At 43.6% G+C, this 20,974-nt stretch overlaps 1 protein-coding gene across 1 annotated transcript; it reads right to left on the reverse strand.

Annotated features, from left to right (window-relative positions):
- Positions 1–2,969: 2,969 nt before the first annotated feature.
- Positions 2,970–3,905, reverse strand: LOC146853813 (olfactory receptor 5P50-like). The gene has a single exon (XM_085650920.1). The coding sequence runs from the start codon at positions 3,903–3,905 to the stop codon at positions 2,970–2,972; it is 936 nt and encodes a 311-aa protein (XP_085507046.1).
- Positions 3,906–20,974: the final 17,069 nt, after the last annotated feature.

Below are 20,974 nucleotides of genomic sequence, written 5' to 3' on the forward strand. Positions count from 1 at the left end.
CCCAATCTAAATCATTCATGGTATTTTTTGTAAGGCCCTTACACATATCTTTGACTGCTTTGAGGATGAAGTGACTCCTAATCAGTTGCTAACTAGTTTCATCAGTGTAACTTATATAACTAATGACCTCCTGACTCCTTTGAGTAGCTCAAGCCATGGGCAACTGCGAGGCTGGTTTAACCATACTTGCACCATAGCCTTCTGTGAATTGAAACTGGATCTACATCCGCAACCAAGAGATTCAAAGTTGATTAAATCTCTTAGATCTAATTTAAAAAAAGCTCTTTTTGCTAGGAAAAAAGTGCTACAAGAGGAGGCATGGTATAACTTAACTCGTGCTGCTTATACAGGTAATAATAAACTGTTCTGGGATATTGTTAATTCCCCCTTTTTTAAGAGCGTCTCTTACCCCGAGCTGCTATCTCACGTTAAATGTAATGCCTGGCTCTCCCTACTACACTGAAAATTTTAGGTTACCTGCTGTAAGTGAGGCAGTAAGATAACTTTGCAGGAAGCAGCTCATGGTTACACAAAATGAATAATGTTAGGAGTAAGATGAGTAGGACTGCTCATGGAATGTTGAGGTTCTCAGCAAAGTTAGGCACCCGGCCCATAATAAACATCTTGCTAAGGCTAGGGTATTAGCTATTGCCACATATGGGGCGGGGGCATGGTGCCACTATAAGAGCAAGGCACTCTAGACTGAGGAAAATTGGTTCCTCAAACATCTTTTGTGCCTTCCTACCTCCGCCTCTACAGAGGTAGTCATAGAGAAATTGGGCTGAAATAACCACACTCCACCCTTTTTTCTCTGACAGGCTATCTGGACCAAAGACAAACTTGTTTCACTAAGCCAATTATAGAAGATTGTCTGTCTCTGTTGAAAGCACTGTGCATACACGGGCTAAGTTACATTAATTCCATCTATATTGAATTGTTCAAGATGCCAATCATGCCTGATCTCTGATCGATATCGACACTCTCCAAACAGTCTATTAAAGACACTTTTATGTATTACAAAAGGGAAGACAGGATGGGAAGCAAGGGAGGTAAACCAACTGTTGCACTTTTTTTTCTCACTATTAGACCCATGTCTGAAATTCATTGCATCGTTTTTTGTTAACAAGATTTAGATTAGGGATTGTCCACCATTTAGTTGTCTTTCCCCACATGAAAACTTGCCCACCTGATACGATTCCATGTCCTTGTGACAGCCAGAGCAAACAAAGCACCATGCATGTTATGCTGTTCTGTGTCTTTTATTCCAATTTTAGGTGTTACTATTTAAAATGACTTTTGCTTACACAAGACATTAGATCACATATCATTGCCTTAAATTATTTGCTTGAGCTTCGCGACTCCAAAGTATGCCTTAATGTTGCACTTTATATCTCGAAAGCAATTTAAACACTTAAAAGTATCGTGTTTTTGATGCTGTAATGAACCCGATGGAGACTGGTTGGCAGCCTTTTAGTAATTTTAAGTATTATCTCTGGTAGTGACGTCTTTGATCAAAATGAATTGCCATTGCTGCCGCTTTTATTTTCCATTTTAGTATGTCTGACTGTTTTTTCGTGATTTCTTTGTGGTTGTTCATTTTAACATACAGAATAAAGTCTTTTAGATTTGAATACTGCAGTTAGCTTGGAGCCAGGTCAGAATGACCTAGGGATTTCCATGCACTATAAAGACACTGTCTAGAAGCTTCTCCCACCTTCCAGAAACAGGGCACCAGGTTGTAAAAGTATGACCTCTGACACCAACTCTTCAGTACACTTCTGGACCTGTGGATACTCTGCAAGGAAGAAGGACTGCTGTGCTGAAGCAACTGCTGCCTTGCTGTGCTGAACTACCACCTGTTGCCCTCTTGCCTAAGGAAAATAACTGAACTTGCAACCAATTTTAAACCCAGGACCCCAGAATGACAAAGGTCTAGTCTGCTGGCCTCCTGATTGCAGCCTCTAAGACACACAAGGCTCACCAACAACTCTGCAGCTCCCTAGCATACTGCAGGTCCTGGCTCCTTGTTGTGGCTCAGTAGGTTTTTAATTCAAGCTTTGGGGCTCTTTGTGACAGTGAACTAGTCCGTTTGCACTGGAACCACTCCATTTACACCGAAAATCCATGCAAGCTTCCTCTAGCCCTTCTTTTCAAAAAGCAACATCGACAACTCACGAGGGGTCACCAACATGAAGTTCCAGCCTGCCTGTCTGCAATTCTCAGTCTGCTGTTCACAGCATGTCAACTGCTGCCCGTGAAGTTCTCTTTGTGGGATCTTGTAGTGCGGTGATTCACAGGTTTACTGTTTGAAGTGTTGCAAAAATACTTTACACATTTCCTCTAAGTTACACCGCACTGCTCTGTGCCAAGATACCAGGGTTTGAGCATAGGTTAAATTGGTCTTTGCTTGTGCCTTACCCTGACTAAGAAAGTGGTTGCTTCTTGACCAAGGCTCTCAACCCAGTCAACCAGTTACCCAATTTATAATAATAATCTTTTGGCAATCTCATCCTAATTTACTTGTTTAATAGTAAGATATTATATGGAGAGTGCAGAATGCTATTTCTTACCATTTTTTTATTTGGGAAGGACACATGAATCATAAGAGGTGAAGCAATAGCATATTACTCTCTGCCTGTCTGCATTCATGGTTTATGCCATTGATTTGTTTGTGCATATTTGTTTTGAAGAATGATAGTTAACCAAAACCAAGGTCTAATGGGTTAATAGCTGTGCCTTAAGTAAATAACAGTGAAGAAGAGACTGTTGTTATTTGTCTGTGAGAAGTAATTGTTACATGCAATCTGTGAGGTAGTAAATAGTGTTATTATAATGAAAAGTTTGTAATTGTATGATAATTAATATAAATGTGACCTTTGCTCTGTGGTAGATAAATGTGTGAATGTGTATCTATTTGCTCAGGTGCTCCAAACACTCAGTTGTATTCATTTTCAAGACATGATCGATCACTAAAAGAGCATGGCCCAGGTTAATGTCTTCTTGAGAGCTGCTTTCATATCTTGATTCCTCAGGCTGTAGATCAGTGGGTTAAGCACAGGGATTAGAACTGTTGAGAACACAGCTACCACCTTATCTTGTTCATGGGAAGTGCTGGAGTTGGGTCTAACTTCTGTGAAGAGAATTGTTCCATATAAAAGGGAGACACAAATGAAGTGGGAGGTACAAGTTGAGAAAACCCTGCGTCTTCCTGCAGATGTGCGGATCTTCAAGACAGCAATAAGAATATAGGAATACGAGGTGAGGACAAAGAGAAGGGATATCAGCATCACAAAAGAGGCACACACAATACGCACCAGTTCAGTCATGGTAAAGTCAGTGCAGGTGAGGTTCAAAAGCACAGGATGATCACACATGAAATGGTCAACGATATTAGGGCCACAAAAAGATAACTGCATAAAGCAGACTGCATCAATTAGAGAGTTCAGAAAACCACCAAAGTATGATACAGCTACCAAACAGATAGTGAGGCTCTTCGTCATTGTAAGGCTATAATGCAATGGGTTACATATAGCCACATAACGGTCATATGCCATCATTGCCAAAAGAAAGAACTCAGTGCTGCCAAATCCTGCATAGAAAAAGAGTTGAATTGTACAGCCAAAATATGAGATGGCCTTCCTCTCAGCAAACATGTCAACAAGCATCTTGGGGGATGAGGTTGATGAAAACCCAAAATCCAAAACTGCCAGAGAGCCAAGAAAGAAGTACATGGGTGTATGAAGACGGTGATCCATGCGAATGATCGTCAGTATGCTCATATTGCCCAGCAGGGTTAAGACATATATTAAGATAAAGATAATGAAGAGGAGGACTTGGAAGTCTTTGTCTGTGGTGAACCCCAGGAGGATGAATTCAGTCACAATGCTTTCATTTTCAGGTCTCATGGCTTAAAGTTTCTCTGTGTGAGGGTCTGAAAAAAGAAAGATCAGTTAAAATAATCAGTGATGAGTAATGGTAACAAAATACATTATGTCATTCTTTCATCTGCCTTTCTGGCGAAATAAGAAATATGTTACAATGTTAACTGATAAACAACTTTTTACGTTAAATCACTGTACAGTCCCTGAAATTAAAGCCTCATATAAGCTATACATCTTCATAAAAATGTACTTGTAATGATGCTTGATTTCAGGTGAGAGAAATTACTACTTGTTTTTTTCCTGCAGTGATTCGATAATTTCAGAATTCTTCTTTTCTCTTCTCCTGAGATTTAATCTAGAGGCATTACTCAATTTCTGTGTTGCTGATCTATACTCTCCAAAAAGAAGCACTCTTTTAGGTTGAAGTGCGTCCCCTATTTTTAGAGTTGTTGACCATTTCCCTTCGGGACATAATAAAATAGTGATGGTTCACCAAAATTTAGATTTAATTCACATTACCTCCTCTCTTAGTCATCACCAACACCTACTATTCAGCTAGGGATCACCCATCCAAATGAGCTACTTCTGATTCAAAGATCTGGAGCCCATCCGTACCATTTAGGTGTGGTATGAAAGGAAACTCAGTGATGAAGCATACCACCGAAGACTCTGTAAGGATTTTCATCATTAAATGAATTGACCCCTGGAGGCCTGGAGACAGTATCTCTCCCTAGCTAGAATAGGGGGCCATTTACATCAATAGACCTGAGTATTTTATGTGTTGTGGTATGTTGAACTCATTCACAAGTTGGCAGGTCATTGACAATACTGCTGTAATTATGGCAATTGGCAAGATACCAGGTAAAGATACAAGTCAAGAAATAAGGTGACAAATCATTTCAAAAAGATGCTCAGTTGTTCAGATGACCCTTGATACATTTCAGGAAACCGTTTGCAAAAACAGCTATTCTCTCCTGGTTATGTACAAGGCCATATCAACCATAAGGCATGTTATGTTGGAAGAATTCTCACTCAACAAGTGACATGTTTATAAGATGCCAGTTACCTGCATCAATATCATCATGCTCCTTGAGTCCTAATCCAGTGCATTCATTAACAGTGTAAGAGCATCTTTTTTAATTAGCTAATTTTCATTAAAGTTTAACATAGATGTGAGAAATTGGGTTGTTGGTTGACTAGTGTGTGAGCCCTGGTCAAGCAACATTCCTAATTTGCAGGAATGTGGGTTTCTGTTGCAGTACCCCCCACTTTTTGCCTGACTCTGATGCAACTTTGACTGAATGTGCACTGGGTTCCCAGTGTCTGTGTTCTTTCCGAAAACTGTACCTTTGATAGCACAATTGGCACAACGATGTCAACAATATGACCTGGTAAAAGATACCACTAGTAACATGGGCCTTGTGACCAGAGGGGTCTCTAATAGCTGCAGCATGTATTGTGCCACCCTCAGAGACCCCTCACCAAACACATACCCACTGCCATTGCAGATTGTGAGTTTTGCTGTTGACAAAATCAAGAGTCAACCATGCACACCCTCTGTGCCATGCCTACATACACTACCTGTGGTATAGGTAGGTTACCCCTCTAGCAGGCATCACAGTACTAAGGCAGGGTACAATCTATCACAGGTGAGGACAAAGCTCCATGACCAATAGAATCTAAGTCCGTTCTAAGACATTGAAAGTGCAGTGAAGCCATATTGAGTACATGGGCTGGGAGTTTGTCATTACGGACTCCACAGCTCCATGATGGCTTTATTGAATACTTAGACGTTTGGTACAAAACATCTCAGAATATTAAACCCACACTGATGCAAGTGCTGTATTTATCACAAAATGCACTCAGAGGGCATCTTAGATATGCCCCCTAAAAAATAACCAACTCCCTAGTGTACAGCTGACTGGTTTACACCAGCCTTCCACACTTAGACATGTTTCTGACCCCCTGAGGTGGGATCCCTTGTGCTCCCATTGGTCAGGAACAAACCCTGCTTGGGATGGTAAGGTAAGGTAAGGTAATTGATTATGCATGATTTAATAAAACTGTTGCATGTACATACCACAATGCTTGGTAAGGATGACCATTTAAAAATAGCAAAATCAAAAACATAGTTAAAAGGACCTATTTGGTCAATTGTGTCCATGGTATAGGTCTATATGTTTGAGACCGATAAGGATAGCCGCTCTGTAATTCTATTGGCCTTCCTGCACTGATGTTATTTTGGCAGGAGTGTAATATTGCATTGATTTACATTTGAGTGAGGTCTTTTGCAAGATGACACTATACAAAATAGGCTTGTACGATTTATCAGACTGAAATTACCCTGTGATGGGCTTACAGTGGGTGTCCTCACTCTTCGGCTTATTGTTTGCTATTCGGTCCTTTATTTTAGTTGTAGTGTAATGATTGTGGCAGTTATGCGATGTGGGGAGTTAGGGTGCTTCTAGCTGCAGTCTCTTCTCTGTGATATTGAGAAATTTTGTGAATAGAAAAGCCAATTGTATGGTGGCAAATTTGAAACACATCAACACTGCTTGTCTGCAGGAACGAATCCTATGTAGGCTAAAAAAAAAAGCACAAGAGTAGGCATTATTCTTTTGTTAGGCTTTTGTAGTTGCAAATTATATGCACAAGGTTTTCTGTTCCAAGAGTACATAATCGACAGATATTGACTCTGGGTTTCCTCTCCCATGGTGGTAAGTGTGGTAAGATTGCATTACACCCAACCTGTACATTTACACACCTATACAAACACTCACACATCACTCACTGAACCAAAGAGCCACTTACACATCCACTCAACCATACAACCACTCACACAACCACTAACTCATCCATACATCCACTTAAGCATGCACTCACAAATACAGCCACTCACACATTCAGTCATACACACATACAAACCCTTATTACTCATCCATACAGCCTCTCCCTCACCCCATCATTCACCTATACAGCCTCTTCCTTACCTACTCACTAACCCATACACCACTGACACACCCACTTATGCACACAGCCACATGCATATTCACTCACAAACTAATACTGAATTGAATTGAAATTAAATTTATAAAGCGCAGCAAATACCCGAAGGTGTCTTGGCGCTCTACATGAAATTTGAGAACATGCAGAACATAAGGAAGGCCGCGCTCAGATTTAGAATTTTTAGGCGATTTGTGTAAATAGCCATGTTTTCGGGTCTTTCCTGAAATGGATCAAGGAGGGAGCTGATTTTGAGGTGATGGGTAACGTATTCCACAACCTAGCTGCTGATCTAAAAATGCTCTTTCCTCCCCAGGTAGCCTTTTTAAAAGGGGTGATTATTACGTTCCTAGCTGTTCCGGACCGCAGGGTTCTGTTAGGAAAATACCACTTCAGTTTATTTCTAAACTGTGTAGGTCCAAACCGTGCAGTGATTTAAAAACCAGGCATAAGACTTTAAACTGACATCTCTGTCTGACTGGGAGCCAATGTAATTTTCTTATGGCTTCTTTGGCAGAGACATTCTTTGGAATGTTCAAGATGAGGCGTGCTGCCGCATTCTGTACAATCTGGAGCCAGTTAAGCAGGCCTGAGTTGGTGGTAAGGTAGAGGCCATTGCAATAGTCCAGACGGGAAAGGACCATGGCCATGGTTACAGTTTTTAAGAGATCCTGTGGTATAAACTGCTTTATTTTGTTGATTAGTCTAATGTCCCCGAAAGAAATGGCTGTGATTTTGTTAATTTGGGCCTTGAATTTAAGTTCTTTGTCTATGATAATGCCCAGGTCTTTAGTTTTAGCTACGGTTGCAGGAAGCACTCCGAGTACAGGTGGCCACCAATTGGGTGTCCAGAGAGAGGGTTTATTACCAAAGATGATGACCTCTGTCTTAGTTGCATTCAATTTTAGACAGCTGACATCCATCCAATCGCTCACATTCTTCATGCAGTTCTTAAAGGCTTCACCCTGGTGATTTTCTTCATTTGTTAAAGACACCACAATCTGTGTATCGTCAGCATAGGAAGCTAAGACAAAACCAGCTTCTTTTATTATTGAGGCAAGTGGCGCAACATATAAATTAAAAAGTGTGGAGCTCAGGGCAGAGCCCTGTGGAACTCCACAAGGTAAAGAGAATTGTTTAGAGGTTGCTGATCCCATTGCTACGTTAAGTTGCCGATTGGTTAAAAAGGATTTTAGGAGTTCTAGTGCCATGCCTTTTATTCCTGCTTCTTGCATACGGGCAGCCAAGATCTCATGGCTGACCGTGTCAAAGGCCGCCAAGAGGTCAAGCAACACCAAGGCGGCCGTGCCTCCTTCGTCTAGAATTGACCGAATATCCTCAGTAGCGGTGATTAAGGCTGATTCGGTGCTGTGAAATTTCCTGAAACCATGTTGTGTTTCGTCCAGTAAGCCAGAGAAATCAATGTATTGAGTAATTTGTTTATTCATTAACTTCTCAATACATTTGGCAGCGAAGGGTAATCTTGCGATAGGGCGATAGTTACCGACTTCTGAACTATCAAGATCAACTTTCTTCAAGAGAGGGAGAATTGAGGTCAGTTTCCATTCAGTGGGAAAAATTCCACTGGTGAATACTTTGTTAATGATAGAGCCTAGATACACTGCCATTTGTGTAGGGATCAAATGCATTATACTGGGTGGGTAGGGATCATATGGAGAGCCTGATTTAATTGATAGAATAAGGTCTGATATTTGTTCAACTGAGGGCATTATAAAGTCGGATAAGCCAGTTAGGTCATTCTTGGGATAGGTATTATAGTTACTCTGCCGGTCGATGCTTGTGAAGTTATCATAAATGTCAGTCACCTTTTTTTGAAAAATGTTAGCCAACTCATTACAAAAGTCCTGACTTGCTTCATTATGACAGCCCTTATTGGGTTTAGTCAATTTGTTGATTACCGAAAAGAAAGTTTTATTGGTATCACAGGTATTACTTACTTTTTCAGTAAAATAGTCTGACTTGGCCTTTAACATAACTTTTTTGTGTTTAGCAATTTTCACTGTGTATGTTATTTTCTCCTCCGCCTCGTAGTTCCTTCTCCATTATTGTTCCTGTCTCCGACATTCCTGTCTAGATAAACGTACATTCTCATTATATCAAGGTTGGGATAGCTTCCTTTCTTTTTTTAATGTACGGGAAATGGGGGTTATATTATCTAGCATGGTATTTAGCCAACAGGAGAAAATTTCAATATTGCGGTCTGCGGCTGCATTCACCTCAAGTTGGCAGGGAGTGGTGGCAATCGCCTCTGTCAAAGCGTGTGTCTTAATTTTGTGCCAGGCTCTACTAGTATAGCCTCTCACTCACCCATAAACTCACACACCCATAGAGCTACTCATATGCCTAGTCACACACGGATATACATCCACTCACATATGTGTTACACAATGTATTACTCATTGGTAGTACATAAAGTTTACTAATTTAACATTTGTAGCATTTTATGATATGAGATGTCATCAGTGTTGTCACTGACCATGTCATGAATGATTTATCATGTGAGGTCATAAGCAGTGCTTTATGGGAGCGTAAGTTATAGTTAGCTCAGGTAACAATAACTGCTGAATTTTGATGTTTTCTATAAAGTCCCTGTAACCTTTGTTTTTTTCAGTTTTTTTCTATTTTTTTTATGTCACTTTTCATTTATAATGTCCCTGTAGCCTTTCTTTTTTTAAAGTGAATTTCTACAGTTTTTAATGTTATTTCCTAACTATAATGTCCGCGTAACCTTTGTTTTTCTATCTGAATTTCTAAGGTTTGGAAAATTGCATTTCCAAGCTGTAACCCATAACCTTTGAGAGTGACTGTGTGAGTGAGGACATGAGTGTCACAATGGGTATGTGAGTGGGTGATCTAGTCTTTGAGTGGGCCTGGGAGTGGCAGCATAAGTGTGTGTCTATGTGGATGTCTGAGCAGGTGCGTGAGTGTCTGAGTGGGTCTGTGACTAGGTGTTAGAGTGTCTGAGAAGGTTTACGAAAGCCTCCATGAGTGTGTGAGTCAGACTGTGAGTGGGTATGTGAGTCTCTGAGTGGGTCTGTGAGTAGGTGTGTGGGTATCTGAGTGGGTCTGTAAGTGGGTGCATGAGTCTTTGAGCAGCTCTATGAGTGGGCATGTGCATCTCTGAGTGGCTGTATGAGTGAGTATATGAGATTCTGAATGGGTCTGTGACTGCGTATGTGGGTATCTGATTAGGAATGTGAGTGGGTGCATCAGTCTCTGAGTGGGTCTGTGTGTGGTTCCATGAGTATCTGAGTGGATTTGTGAGTGGGTGCATGCATCTCTGAGAAGGTTTGTGACTAGGGGCATGTAGGAAGCTGGCTCTCTATGTAGTGTACTAAAATGAAGTACACTGTGCAGAGTCCAATGAGACCCAGATTAGCAGACAATGGCAAAGGTAGAGAATACTAATGCTCTGTTTGTGGAAGTGTGGGTGAGCAGTAAGTGAGTGATGGGATATATGAGTGACTGTATGCGTGAGTATGTGCTTGTGTCAGTGGCTGTATGAGTGAGTGAATATGTATTGGTATCTTTATGAGTAGGTGAGTGAGTGTGTGCATCTGTATGGATCACTAAGTGGCTGTGAGATTGGCTGTATGGGTGAGTGACTACGGATGTGAGTAGCTCTATAGGTGACTTACTCAGTGTGTGAGCAGCTGTATAGGTATATGAGGCGATATATCAGTGGCTGTATTAGTGACTTAGTGGGTATATGAATGGCTGCATTGGTGAGTGAGTTCATGTGTGTATTGATCTATGAATCAGTGAGTGGGTGTGCAAGTAATGGTATGGGTCTGTGAATGGGTTTGTGAATGGTTGCGTGGGGGGGTATATGAAAGGTTCTATGAGGGTGTGAATAGGTATGTCAGTGATTTATTGAATGATTTCATGTATGATGTCATATGAGATGTCATCAGTGATGTCATCAGTGATGTCACCGACTATATCCTGAGTGATGAAATATGTGAGGTTATAAGCAGTGCATTGAAGGGGGCACAAGTTGTGGTTAGCTCCGCTAATTATAACTGCTACATTTCACTGGTTTTGTATGAGTGAAACCAGAAATACAAGTATAAAAGTATGTGTACCTCTTGGCTATTGTTCAAAGATTGCTATCCTTTCACACATCAAACAAGCTCATATTACCACTTCATTTTTCCCTTCAATACTGAATCTGTAAGATGCACTTATCATGAAACAAAAATAGTAAAATATGTCTGTATTTTAATAATCAATGCAAATTCATCCAAATAATCTTTTATATAACACAATAAATCATCCATAAGAAGGAGAACAGTAATAGACAAACAGTGTGTCATACATATGTCAATTTGGTTTTACCAAAGGCAGTGTCAGACAAGAGTCACTGATCCCTGTCTTTCCCTAACTGCACCAAATTTAACACATTAAAGAAAACAGGCGTTGACGCGTTTCGGTGGTGAGAACTCCACATAGGACCACCTTCCTCAGGACCCAAAATATTTTCTCCTTGTGTATATATATGTTCAACTACGATGTCGAGTTTACCGGTACAACCGTACTTCGGCAAGGATGTCTCCTGAATAGGAGTATTTCTAGAGTCCTTTTGCGGATGGTTGAAAACTTGTCAAGATTACTTGATGCTAGTCTTAGGACGCATAGAGATAGTAGACTTCAGTCCGAGTTTATATTAGTGGAAGTGGACTTCAGTCCAATTTCATGTTAGTGGCCGGATACAATCTCAGGCGCTTTTTTGTCTGGAACCGCATTTATTGCATGTCGGTATGCATCCATACACCGCGTTTTCTTATTTCAGTGTAGGGGCGAACCTATGGTTAATCGTCTCCCTTGGTAATCGCTTGGTCGGGTCGCTTTGGCGTTCCTCCATTCGTCGTGTATTCCTCCCACTTTTGTCCTTGTTTTCAAGAATGAGTGAAACCAGAGCCTAACTATAACGTCCCTGTAACCTTTGTTTTTTTCAATACATTTCTAACGTTTTTTTAATTCTATTTTTGAACAATAATGTCCTTATAACCTTTAGTTTTTCAGTGAATTTCTAACGTTTTTTAAATGCTTATTTCTGGCTATAATGCACCTGTACACTTTGTTTTTTTGTTGAATTTCTATGGTTTTGTAGTAGTAGTTGTGTTTGCAGTGTGTTGGAGAAAGGGGTCTGGGTCTCTGACCTACTCTCAGGAGTCCTGCTGTGTAGGACCTACAGGACCTACCTTAAGGGATTCTTGGCCCTCAAGGACCTCAGGGGTAAAGTGGACTTCATCCTCCAAGGACATCCTTTGGGGCAACTACCCCTCCTGTTACCTCCAGTAAGTCCCACACAGCAGGATTGCTGAGAGGTTATTGGGAGCCACACCCCATTTCTCCACCACTCAGCAAACATGCCTCCTGCTGCACTACTAGTAGGGGGAGGAATTCCCCTTGGCCATTGAGGGTCCTTGGGGGCCAACTGCTCCTCCTGTTACCTCCAGTAAGTTCCACACAATAGGTTTGCTGAGGGATTTCAGTGGCCATGCCCCTTTCTCCACCACTCTGCAAACATACCTACTAGTGCACTACTGGTTGGGGGAAGAAGTTTACTTTAGTCCAGAAGCCCGCCGGAGTAAACTGGACTTCATCCCCAACCAGCAGTGCTCCAAGAGGTGTGTTTGCAGAGTAAAAGAGAAAGGGGGTGGGGTATCAGTCAGGGGCTTGACTTGAAAAAAATCCCCATAACCTGGGGCCACTGGGACTCCCCTCCCACCCAACCCCCGGGGGACAGGCCTCTACTATGGTTGCCTGGTCCCAACTAGGACACCAACTCTTATCTGTTGGGTACAGCGGGGGGAACCTCAAGGCCATCATGGTTTCAGCCAGCTCCCCATGTTCGGCAGGAGTGGGCAGTACTTTTACAATTCTGCTCTGCTTTGAGTAAGTGAGAGCATTTTACATGCTCTCACTTACTCAAAGAAGAGCAGCATTTGCTATGAGTTGGTGGGAGTGGTGCTCCCGCCAAGGTATAGAAAACTTTGATGTCCCAGGGTGGGTACCCCAGGGACATTGCTGGAGCTGGACCTGGGGGGTGGCAGTCCCCAGGGCCATCGAGGGCTCCACAAGGGGCCCCCTCTTTCATGTATTGAGGCCTAGGGAGATGGTGGTACCCGTGACTGGGGATCTGCAACTGACCTCCTTAATTATTCTGTATGTCCCCCAGGGAGGTGGTGGTCCCTGCGGCGGGGATGGAGCCATGTGGCTCCCCTAAAAATATATTATTTCTGTCTCTGGGTGGTGGAGTTCCCCGGGGCTGTGGGTGGGTCATAGAGACTCCCCTGCATTGTTTTTAAAACAATGTATATGCCTGAGGGAAGTGGCGGTACCTAGGGCATCAGGGTAGCCACACGGCTCTCCCCCTAATTTATATTTACTTCCCTAGCAAGATGGCAGTTCTTGGAGCATTTGCATACTATGGTGCCCGGTGGTGGTGGTGGCAGTCCCTGGGGCTGCAGCAGTGGCGTAGCTAGGGCGGGGCGGGTGGGGGGGCGGACCACCCCAGGCGGCACTATTTTTGGGGCGGCGGTGGTCACTGGTGGCCCGTCGCGGCGGCCTTTATAATTTATTTGAGGAGTGGGGACACTCACTGTCTGACACTTTACAGTAGTCAGTCAGTGTCCCGAGTCGAGTCCCCAAATAAATTATAAAGGCCTCCGCAACGGGCCACCAGTCAATCAGACTACGGCCCCGGGCCCAGGCCAGACGTCACCAGATCAAGAACAGACACCCTCCCGATTCAGGCGGGAGACTACCGATGTTAAGGCTAGTCTCCCGCCTCCCGATTCCTGCTAGCAAGATTCCTCGGGGTTTCAGCTGACAGGGCTTGTATCGAGTAACGTGCTAATTCTTCCAGCAATAGTCAGAGTGGCAATGCAGGGGCTCTCGAAGGGGTGAAAAACCAACAAAGCCTCATTAACCAGCGAATGGTCTTTTAAAGACCTGTGAAGTACTGGGGGCGGCTGTGTGTGTTCACAGGAAGCTGTCTCAGCGAGTAATCCCGGGCTGACACACAGGGGGGTGGGGGCGGTAGTGTATGCACTGCCGCTGCACCCTTGGCCCACCCAAATAAAAATTCCTAGAGCCGGGCCTGCCTCCCACCCCCTTACGAAATGGGCAAAATTCATTGTGTGGCAAAGGTCCTTGGCATTCTCGCCACCTGCGTTTAACCACAGGAATAGCAGCAAGGTCACCTCAGGTCGCCCCACAAGCACGAGCGGGGCTTTGCTTTGCTATTGGGACCCGCGTCACGAGTGGGGCTTTGCCATGCTTTGGGGCCCCACGTCACGGGTAGGGATTTGCCATGCTATTGGGGCCCCCGTCACGAGTGTATAGGGGCCCACGCCGCGAGTGGGGCTTTGCTGTAGGGGCATTGCGTCACGAGTGGGGTTTTGCAATAGGGGCCCACGTCACGAGTGGGGCTTTGCTATAGGGGCCAGCGACATGAGTGGGGACTTTGCCATGATATATGAGCCTAGGTCACGACTTGAGATTTGCCATGCTATAGTGGTCCATGCCACGATTGGGGCTTTGCTATAGGAGCCCGCGTCAAGAGTGGAGCTTTGCTATGGGGGCTCGCGTCACGAGCGGGGGCTTTGCCATGCTATAGTGACCCACGTCACTAGTGGGGCTTTGCCATGCTACAGGGGCCCACGTCACATTTTACCATGCTATAGGGGCCCACGTCACGAGAGGGGCTCTGCCATGCTATAGACGGACAACTCACGAGTGGGGCTCCTCCATGCTACAGGGGCCCACGTCAGCTCCCGTAGTTTAAGGCTCTTATTTTAAGGGGTCTGGGGCCTGTAAGGGGCGGTGGCGTTGAAAGCCCCTGATAAGCTCTCAACCCTCGGGTACCCAGCTCTCAATAGTGCAGTAGGTACAGTGGTACCAGGCCCAGCGTTTTAAGGGCCCACTTTATCTCCAATTATTGGTGTTATTTTTAAGAACCCACCCAGTCGACGGTGGCCTATTTCACCTCGCCTCCATAGGGCGCCCTTCCTAGGGCACTGCGCTCCTGAGCCCTGTAGTGACCGCAGAGAGGCCGCGGTCCTGGCCTGTGCGTCCAGAGGGCGCTGGGATCGTGGTTGGGACCCGCCTGGCCTAGGAAGTGTCATTTTACTGCTTTCCTCACATGGCTGACGGGACATCCTGTCAACGAAGGAATCTGCCGCGGCCGGCCGGGATCGGCGTCTCCTTCGTGTGTTCCAGATTTAGCCAGCAACCTGTCAAACCAGTGAGTGCACAACACTTGTATCACCCTCTCTCTGCCTGCCATTACGCTCCATGCTTTTGAAAGGTAAGAGAAAAACGTGCATTTTCGTTTCAAATGCCCGATCCTGCAGCAGCACACTTCCAAAGCCCACACGTGACAGTAACCTGATTCAAGGCCCCATTCTCCCGATTTATTTTTTTTAAACTCCCACTTTGCTCTTCTGAACACCCACTCCCTATTATGCCACTGACACCTTTTGGCGGCCGCCTCGGACACTATACGCCGAGGATCACAGCTGGGCATTTAGTATCAAATTGGCGCCCTCTGCTAGAGTGGGACCCGAACGCTGGCGCCAGTCTATCAGGTCACGTGAACAGACTCCGACAATGTTGCACTCATCGTACTCAGCGTGAGGCAGGCACCGTTATGTGTTTTTTTGTCAATTTCCTGCTAATGGACCTTCCCCCCAGGAGCTGGATTGTCCTCCCTCCCTCCCTGACCTCGACACCTTCAGGGCAGCCATGGCAGCAGGGTGATGTAGCATAGAGTTGCCACACACTTTCGGCTTGTATTTCCTCGAAGTGCAAGGGCCTCCCTTTCCCAAAGTTTTCAGTTGGTTCGCGTTGTAAGGTAGGACACATTTTTTTCTTTTAATAATAGAGTCGCGTTTGTTTCAGCTGTTGTGGTGCAGGGTCCCGCATGTTCAGCTCGTGAGTCTTTCATCTGGGTACAGTCCTGGGTACAGTTAGTGATGGGGGCTGCCTCCAAGTAAGTGAGACTGTGCCAGCCTTGCATGATGTCAGCGCGCGTGTAGGAAATCGTGTCATACGCGGTGGAACCGTGTGAGTTGGCAGGTATGAGTTTGCATTGACTCAGGTAGCAACAGAATCTTCTATGGACCTATTACTGCTAGACTTTCGGGGAAGGGCACGGAAGTGCAGATGTAATGGTGAGAGAGCGGTGGGGGGGCATTGGCTGTGCTATTATGTGCGGGAGGGGGTAGCTCACGAAGAGTGTGAGAGGACCGAAGCAATGAGAATGGGAGTTTGTAGTGTACTGTAATTAGGGCTCCCGGTTTTATGGTATTTATTTTTCGGACATTTCCGTCTGTATTTATCCATATTTATTTTTTGCAAATTTTATCTGTATTTATCCATATTTATTGTGGGTTTTATTGAAAAATGAAGCTGAAATTAGTATATTTCCATATTTATTTAACCAGTATATATGCACTAATGCTTGAATCCCTTCCAGATTTCAATGCTGTAAACACCCACAGAATATAAATCAATGCACTTTAATGAAACTATGCAAATGTCAGTGTCAACCTTGCACTTATCTACTGCTGTTAAAGCTTCTTTACTAGAATTCCTTTCTTTTTTTAGCTCCCTTACCTATCAATCCACACAGCTATTGGCCTGGCAGTCATGGGAGACAGTATTTAGAATTACTCAAAAAGCAACAAAATTTCCGTTTTTGTCCACATTTAGAAATAAATACAGACAAGAAAATAAAAGTTTTCTGTCTGTATTTACCTGTAAAAATCAGTAAAAACGGAAAACAGGGAGCTTTAACTGTAATTGCATAAAAAGTGTCACTTTATCACTCCTAGAAGCCTTCCTATATGTTGGACACGATTGTGATATATGTTTCTAGAGCGACAAAGAAAAAAGATGCCCTTATCAAATTTGAGGACCACTGATGTCCCTTCTGCAGAAGTAAACACCTTCTACTGCTTACGTGATATTCTTAAGAAGAGCCTGTGTGTTCTCTTTAATGTCAGAAAATATTTATTGGGATTTTATATGTACAGGAAGATACAGTTAATAAAGTACAGATAGGGCCTGTGTGTTCTGAATGTGAATGAACTACGTACCCTCTGTACTCACTCTGTGTGTCCAATCAGAGATGCAGGGATCGGGGATTTTCCGCAGATTGGGGGCAGGTAGACAGGGAGGGGGCGCAGCGCGATACAGGAGAGACTGAGAAAGGAAACCAGAGGCACAGTGTACCAGGAGAAACGAAAGAGAGAGGGGAAAGGAAACCAAGGAGAGGGAGAGGCAGTAAACAGCGTTGGAGGAGGGGAGGAACGAATGAGAAAAAGATAAACGAAACAGTAGTAAATTCTGGGAGTTCAGAAACGTTAGGTCTGTCCCATCCTTCCCTGCACGCATGGACAGGAGATTAGAGATCGGAGTAGCAAAGGGAAGAGACGAACTAAGAACAAGGAAACATAAAGAAAAGGAGGTGAAAGGAAACTATTTTAGGGGTGTGCAAAATTTATCTAATTTGCTCTTGTGTAAATCGCAAAATATCAGGAACATTCCAGAAAATTATGTATCATTTCGTGAAATGCAAACCCATCATTTAGTGCTATATTTGCATCCTAGCCTCAATTTTTGATGCAACAACGTATTTTGCATTTTAAAAAAGTGCAAAAAAAACTGATTACTGCAAACTATAGCTGCTCATGTTGTGGTTGTTTGCATTGTTACTGTACCCCTCTGCTATAATTTTATGACGATTACACGACATGGTCCAAGTTTGGAAATTTTACATAGCAAGGTTAAGGCGAAATTTCCAAAATGATATAGATTTTGCCAGCATAATTTAAATTTCGCCCAGGTCCAAAGGTATTACAGTACAGTGAAAGCGGCACAGAAGAGAATGAAGGAGATAAAAAGAGCCAGGAAAAGCTGGAATGTGGATGGTGTAGCGCAAGAAAGAGCTTACAGTTCGCAAAAAGATGACAAGGATAGAAGGGGAAAGGAAAACATTAGAAGAGGGGAGACCTGCCAGGAAGTGTTTAGAGTGCAGGTTGGCACCGTGGAAACCCTATGCTGTTAGACATCTCATGGTGTCCCGTGTCTAGTTTGAGTCACACATCAGGGCATTTTCTTCCTTGTATTGCAAAGCATGTACTACCTCCTTCCCCACAGATTCTTTAACATTGTTTGCAGTTTCCCACTATTAGCAAAGAGTGGAGTTTTTCGCAATGTAATTCGCAGCACAGTCGTTCTTTTGCTGCAGCTTCCCAGGGCATGATGGCAGATTTAAATGACCTGATACAGGAAATACCAAGGCACAGAAATTAATTCGGTTGGAGTTTTGAATAATCAAATCGGTAACAATTTGTACAAAGCAACATGTTAAACTTTCCACAGTATGCACAAAAAGGAGAAAAATAGTAAGCTAGAGGGTTGGATGAGAGCCCACCCTCAAATCCACCGGCACGTGGTGTCAGCTGAAGCTGCTGGGCAGGAGTAGGTCAGTGATAAGGGCTGGCAAGTACAAGGAGTGAGCTGAGGGAAGTTATAAACAGAGGCCATGTGCCCCAAGGTACAGTCAGCACAATCTCCACTGAAGGGGTCACTTAACTTGCAAAGACATACAGTTTTACAGATAAAACTAATATAGCGCAAAAACGATGTGTGGAAATCGGGTCTCAATCAATCAAATAAACAGGATTTGCATAGCGCCACTTATCACCTGTAAGGGTATCTAGGTGCTGGAGGGTGGGGGCAGTGCTGCTGATGATGACTTTAATCGAATAACCATGGTTTTAGGCCCTTCCTGAAATCCTGCAGGGTGGCAGTCTGTGTGTTCTCCTTTGTACTGCCTGTCACCAGTGTATTCAACTGTGTAGCCTTGGATCGTGTCATGTATGTGCATGTAACTTGCATGATCAAGGTAACTATTAGCGGCGATACTACGTGTCTCTCGGTCCTTTCCCCAGCACCCTCCTCCCCTTATTCCCCCACCTCCCCCCCCCCAGGGGCGGCAATCTGAGGGATAGCCCCGGGCGCCACAAGCTCTAGCTACGCCCCTGAGCTGCAGGGGGCTGGGCAGATACACCCATTTGTATAATTAAGTGCTCTCGGGAGGTGGTGGTCTAGTCAATGCCCCCGGGATTTGGCCCAAACCAAGGGCTTAATGAAAAAGACATGAGGGAACCTGTGCATCTTTTTTAATTTTGCTGTGCATCCATGGCACATTTAAAAAAAAATGCTTTTAACCCCCCCCCCCAGTGTAGGTCTCTGTGAAATCCTCCACAATATCTGTCATGTCAGGATAGCTGCCGAAACATCCTGGTTGAAATGTTGGCAGCCAGTCAAATTTTAGTAGGATCCACAAATCCACCGCAAGGACTCGTGTCCTCAGATATCTATACAGATTTATATATTTGAAAATACTGAATGGATTTACACCAAATCAAAAAGCACCCTTTCTGAACCAACGTCTAGATTTCTGCCAAATTTGGTGTCATCCCTTTCAATGATTCGGGCTGTAGTTGTGTTAAGAAAATGAAACATCCCGATTGATATAACATGGAGAATATGCGTTTTTGACTTCTCTGTTTTCTTGACTTTGCTTGACAGATCACCCCAAAAACCTCAACATGGGCAGGTGAACCAAAGAAGATCCGTTAGGTGCCGCCACAGTCATTGGCAAAACAAAAAAAGTTTTTCCTATGGAAACTTTGATCCTAAATATAACTACCTACTGGCAGAATTTGACTATGCGCAAACAAGAAAATTAAAATTAGCAAAATTACATAAAAATAAAAATCAGGGAATTGTAAGCACCATGAGAGAAGAAGAACAACCACACGCAGACCTCTTGAATTCTGACCATAAACTCGTAATGGAACTGTTGGAAATGGAAGTGGAAACAAAAAATATGAATACTCCTGTAGAAAACCTAATGGAACAAGAACTGATCCACATAAATATAAGTGAGGAAGGAGATATAACATTCAAAGTGTGATCTAGATATATTCCGCAAATAGGAAGAGATGACATCTTCACATTTTCAGAGACTATGACCAAAGAGATAAGGGTCATAAAATCAGATAAGATCAGGAGATCGCTACAGAAAGGAATCCTGAATAGGTATATCAGGCAAACAATAGAAAGAATTACCCACAATGAGGGGACATCACAATTAGAATCCTACTTTTTTGTTGACAAGGCTAGATGCTCTGGTCCGGAGATTATGCTACTGGTGGCTGACACCGAGAAGGCATTTGATAGTGTGCACTGACCCTACTCTACCTCTGCCCTGAGGCACTGCTTTGGCTTTGGGAGCCAAAGTGCCTTAGTTTCTGTAGATGGATACTTAGGTCCTCATTTAAAATAGACTGGCGCAGCGCAGTGCCGCAAGCAATTTTGCAGCGCTTCGCTGCATCATTCTAAAAGTACAGGAATGTGCCATCTTGATATGAATACGGTGCATATCATGTTCAGGTCCTTTTCATAGTTTATGTGAGACATAAGAGAAGGTCATGATAAAAACGTGGCAGGTCTGTGTTCAACACCTTGCTATGCTCAAGACTTCTATTGGGTGATTTTGAGTATTTCTCACTTTGGAGATGTCAATGGGTTGTTGCCACTCCTCACCTCCTCTAAGATGGCGGACAGTGTAAGGGGACCTCATATAAATGATAGGCCCTACATGTACTTGCACTGCCCCAGATGCTCACAATCTATCTTCGAGATGTGGGATACTTGCATCTAAGAAAAAATCCACAATAAAATCCTCCATGTTATGTCATGTTAAAAAGATTTCTAAGGCACACGGCTGACCCAAGACATCTCCAGAAGAGGAAGAAAGGCTAGGTTAAAGAGGTGAACAGCCAGGCCATTAGTTGCTTCCGAAAACCTAATTTGTCTTGAGTCTTTTTTAGCAAAGATGGCAAAGAGTTCCACAGGGTTGAGGACAGGACACGAAAAGAAAGTCCGCCCAATCTGGCTCTTCTGTGGGGCTATGGTGGTCATGTTCAAGTCTGCTAAGCATAAGGCTCCTATAGGGAAATACAATTGCATCAGAGCAGCAA

The sequence above is a fragment of the Triturus cristatus genome, chromosome 4_1 (genome assembly GCF_964204655.1).
Source record: "Triturus cristatus chromosome 4_1, aTriCri1.1, whole genome shotgun sequence".
NCBI lineage: Eukaryota > Metazoa > Chordata > Amphibia > Caudata > Salamandridae > Triturus > Triturus cristatus.

What these genes read in the sequence shown, in the direction of transcription:
- LOC146853813 (XM_085650920.1), bottom strand. Translation starts at nt 3,905, where the DNA reads ATGAGACCTGAAAATGAAAGCATTGTGACTGAATTCATCCTCCTGGGG.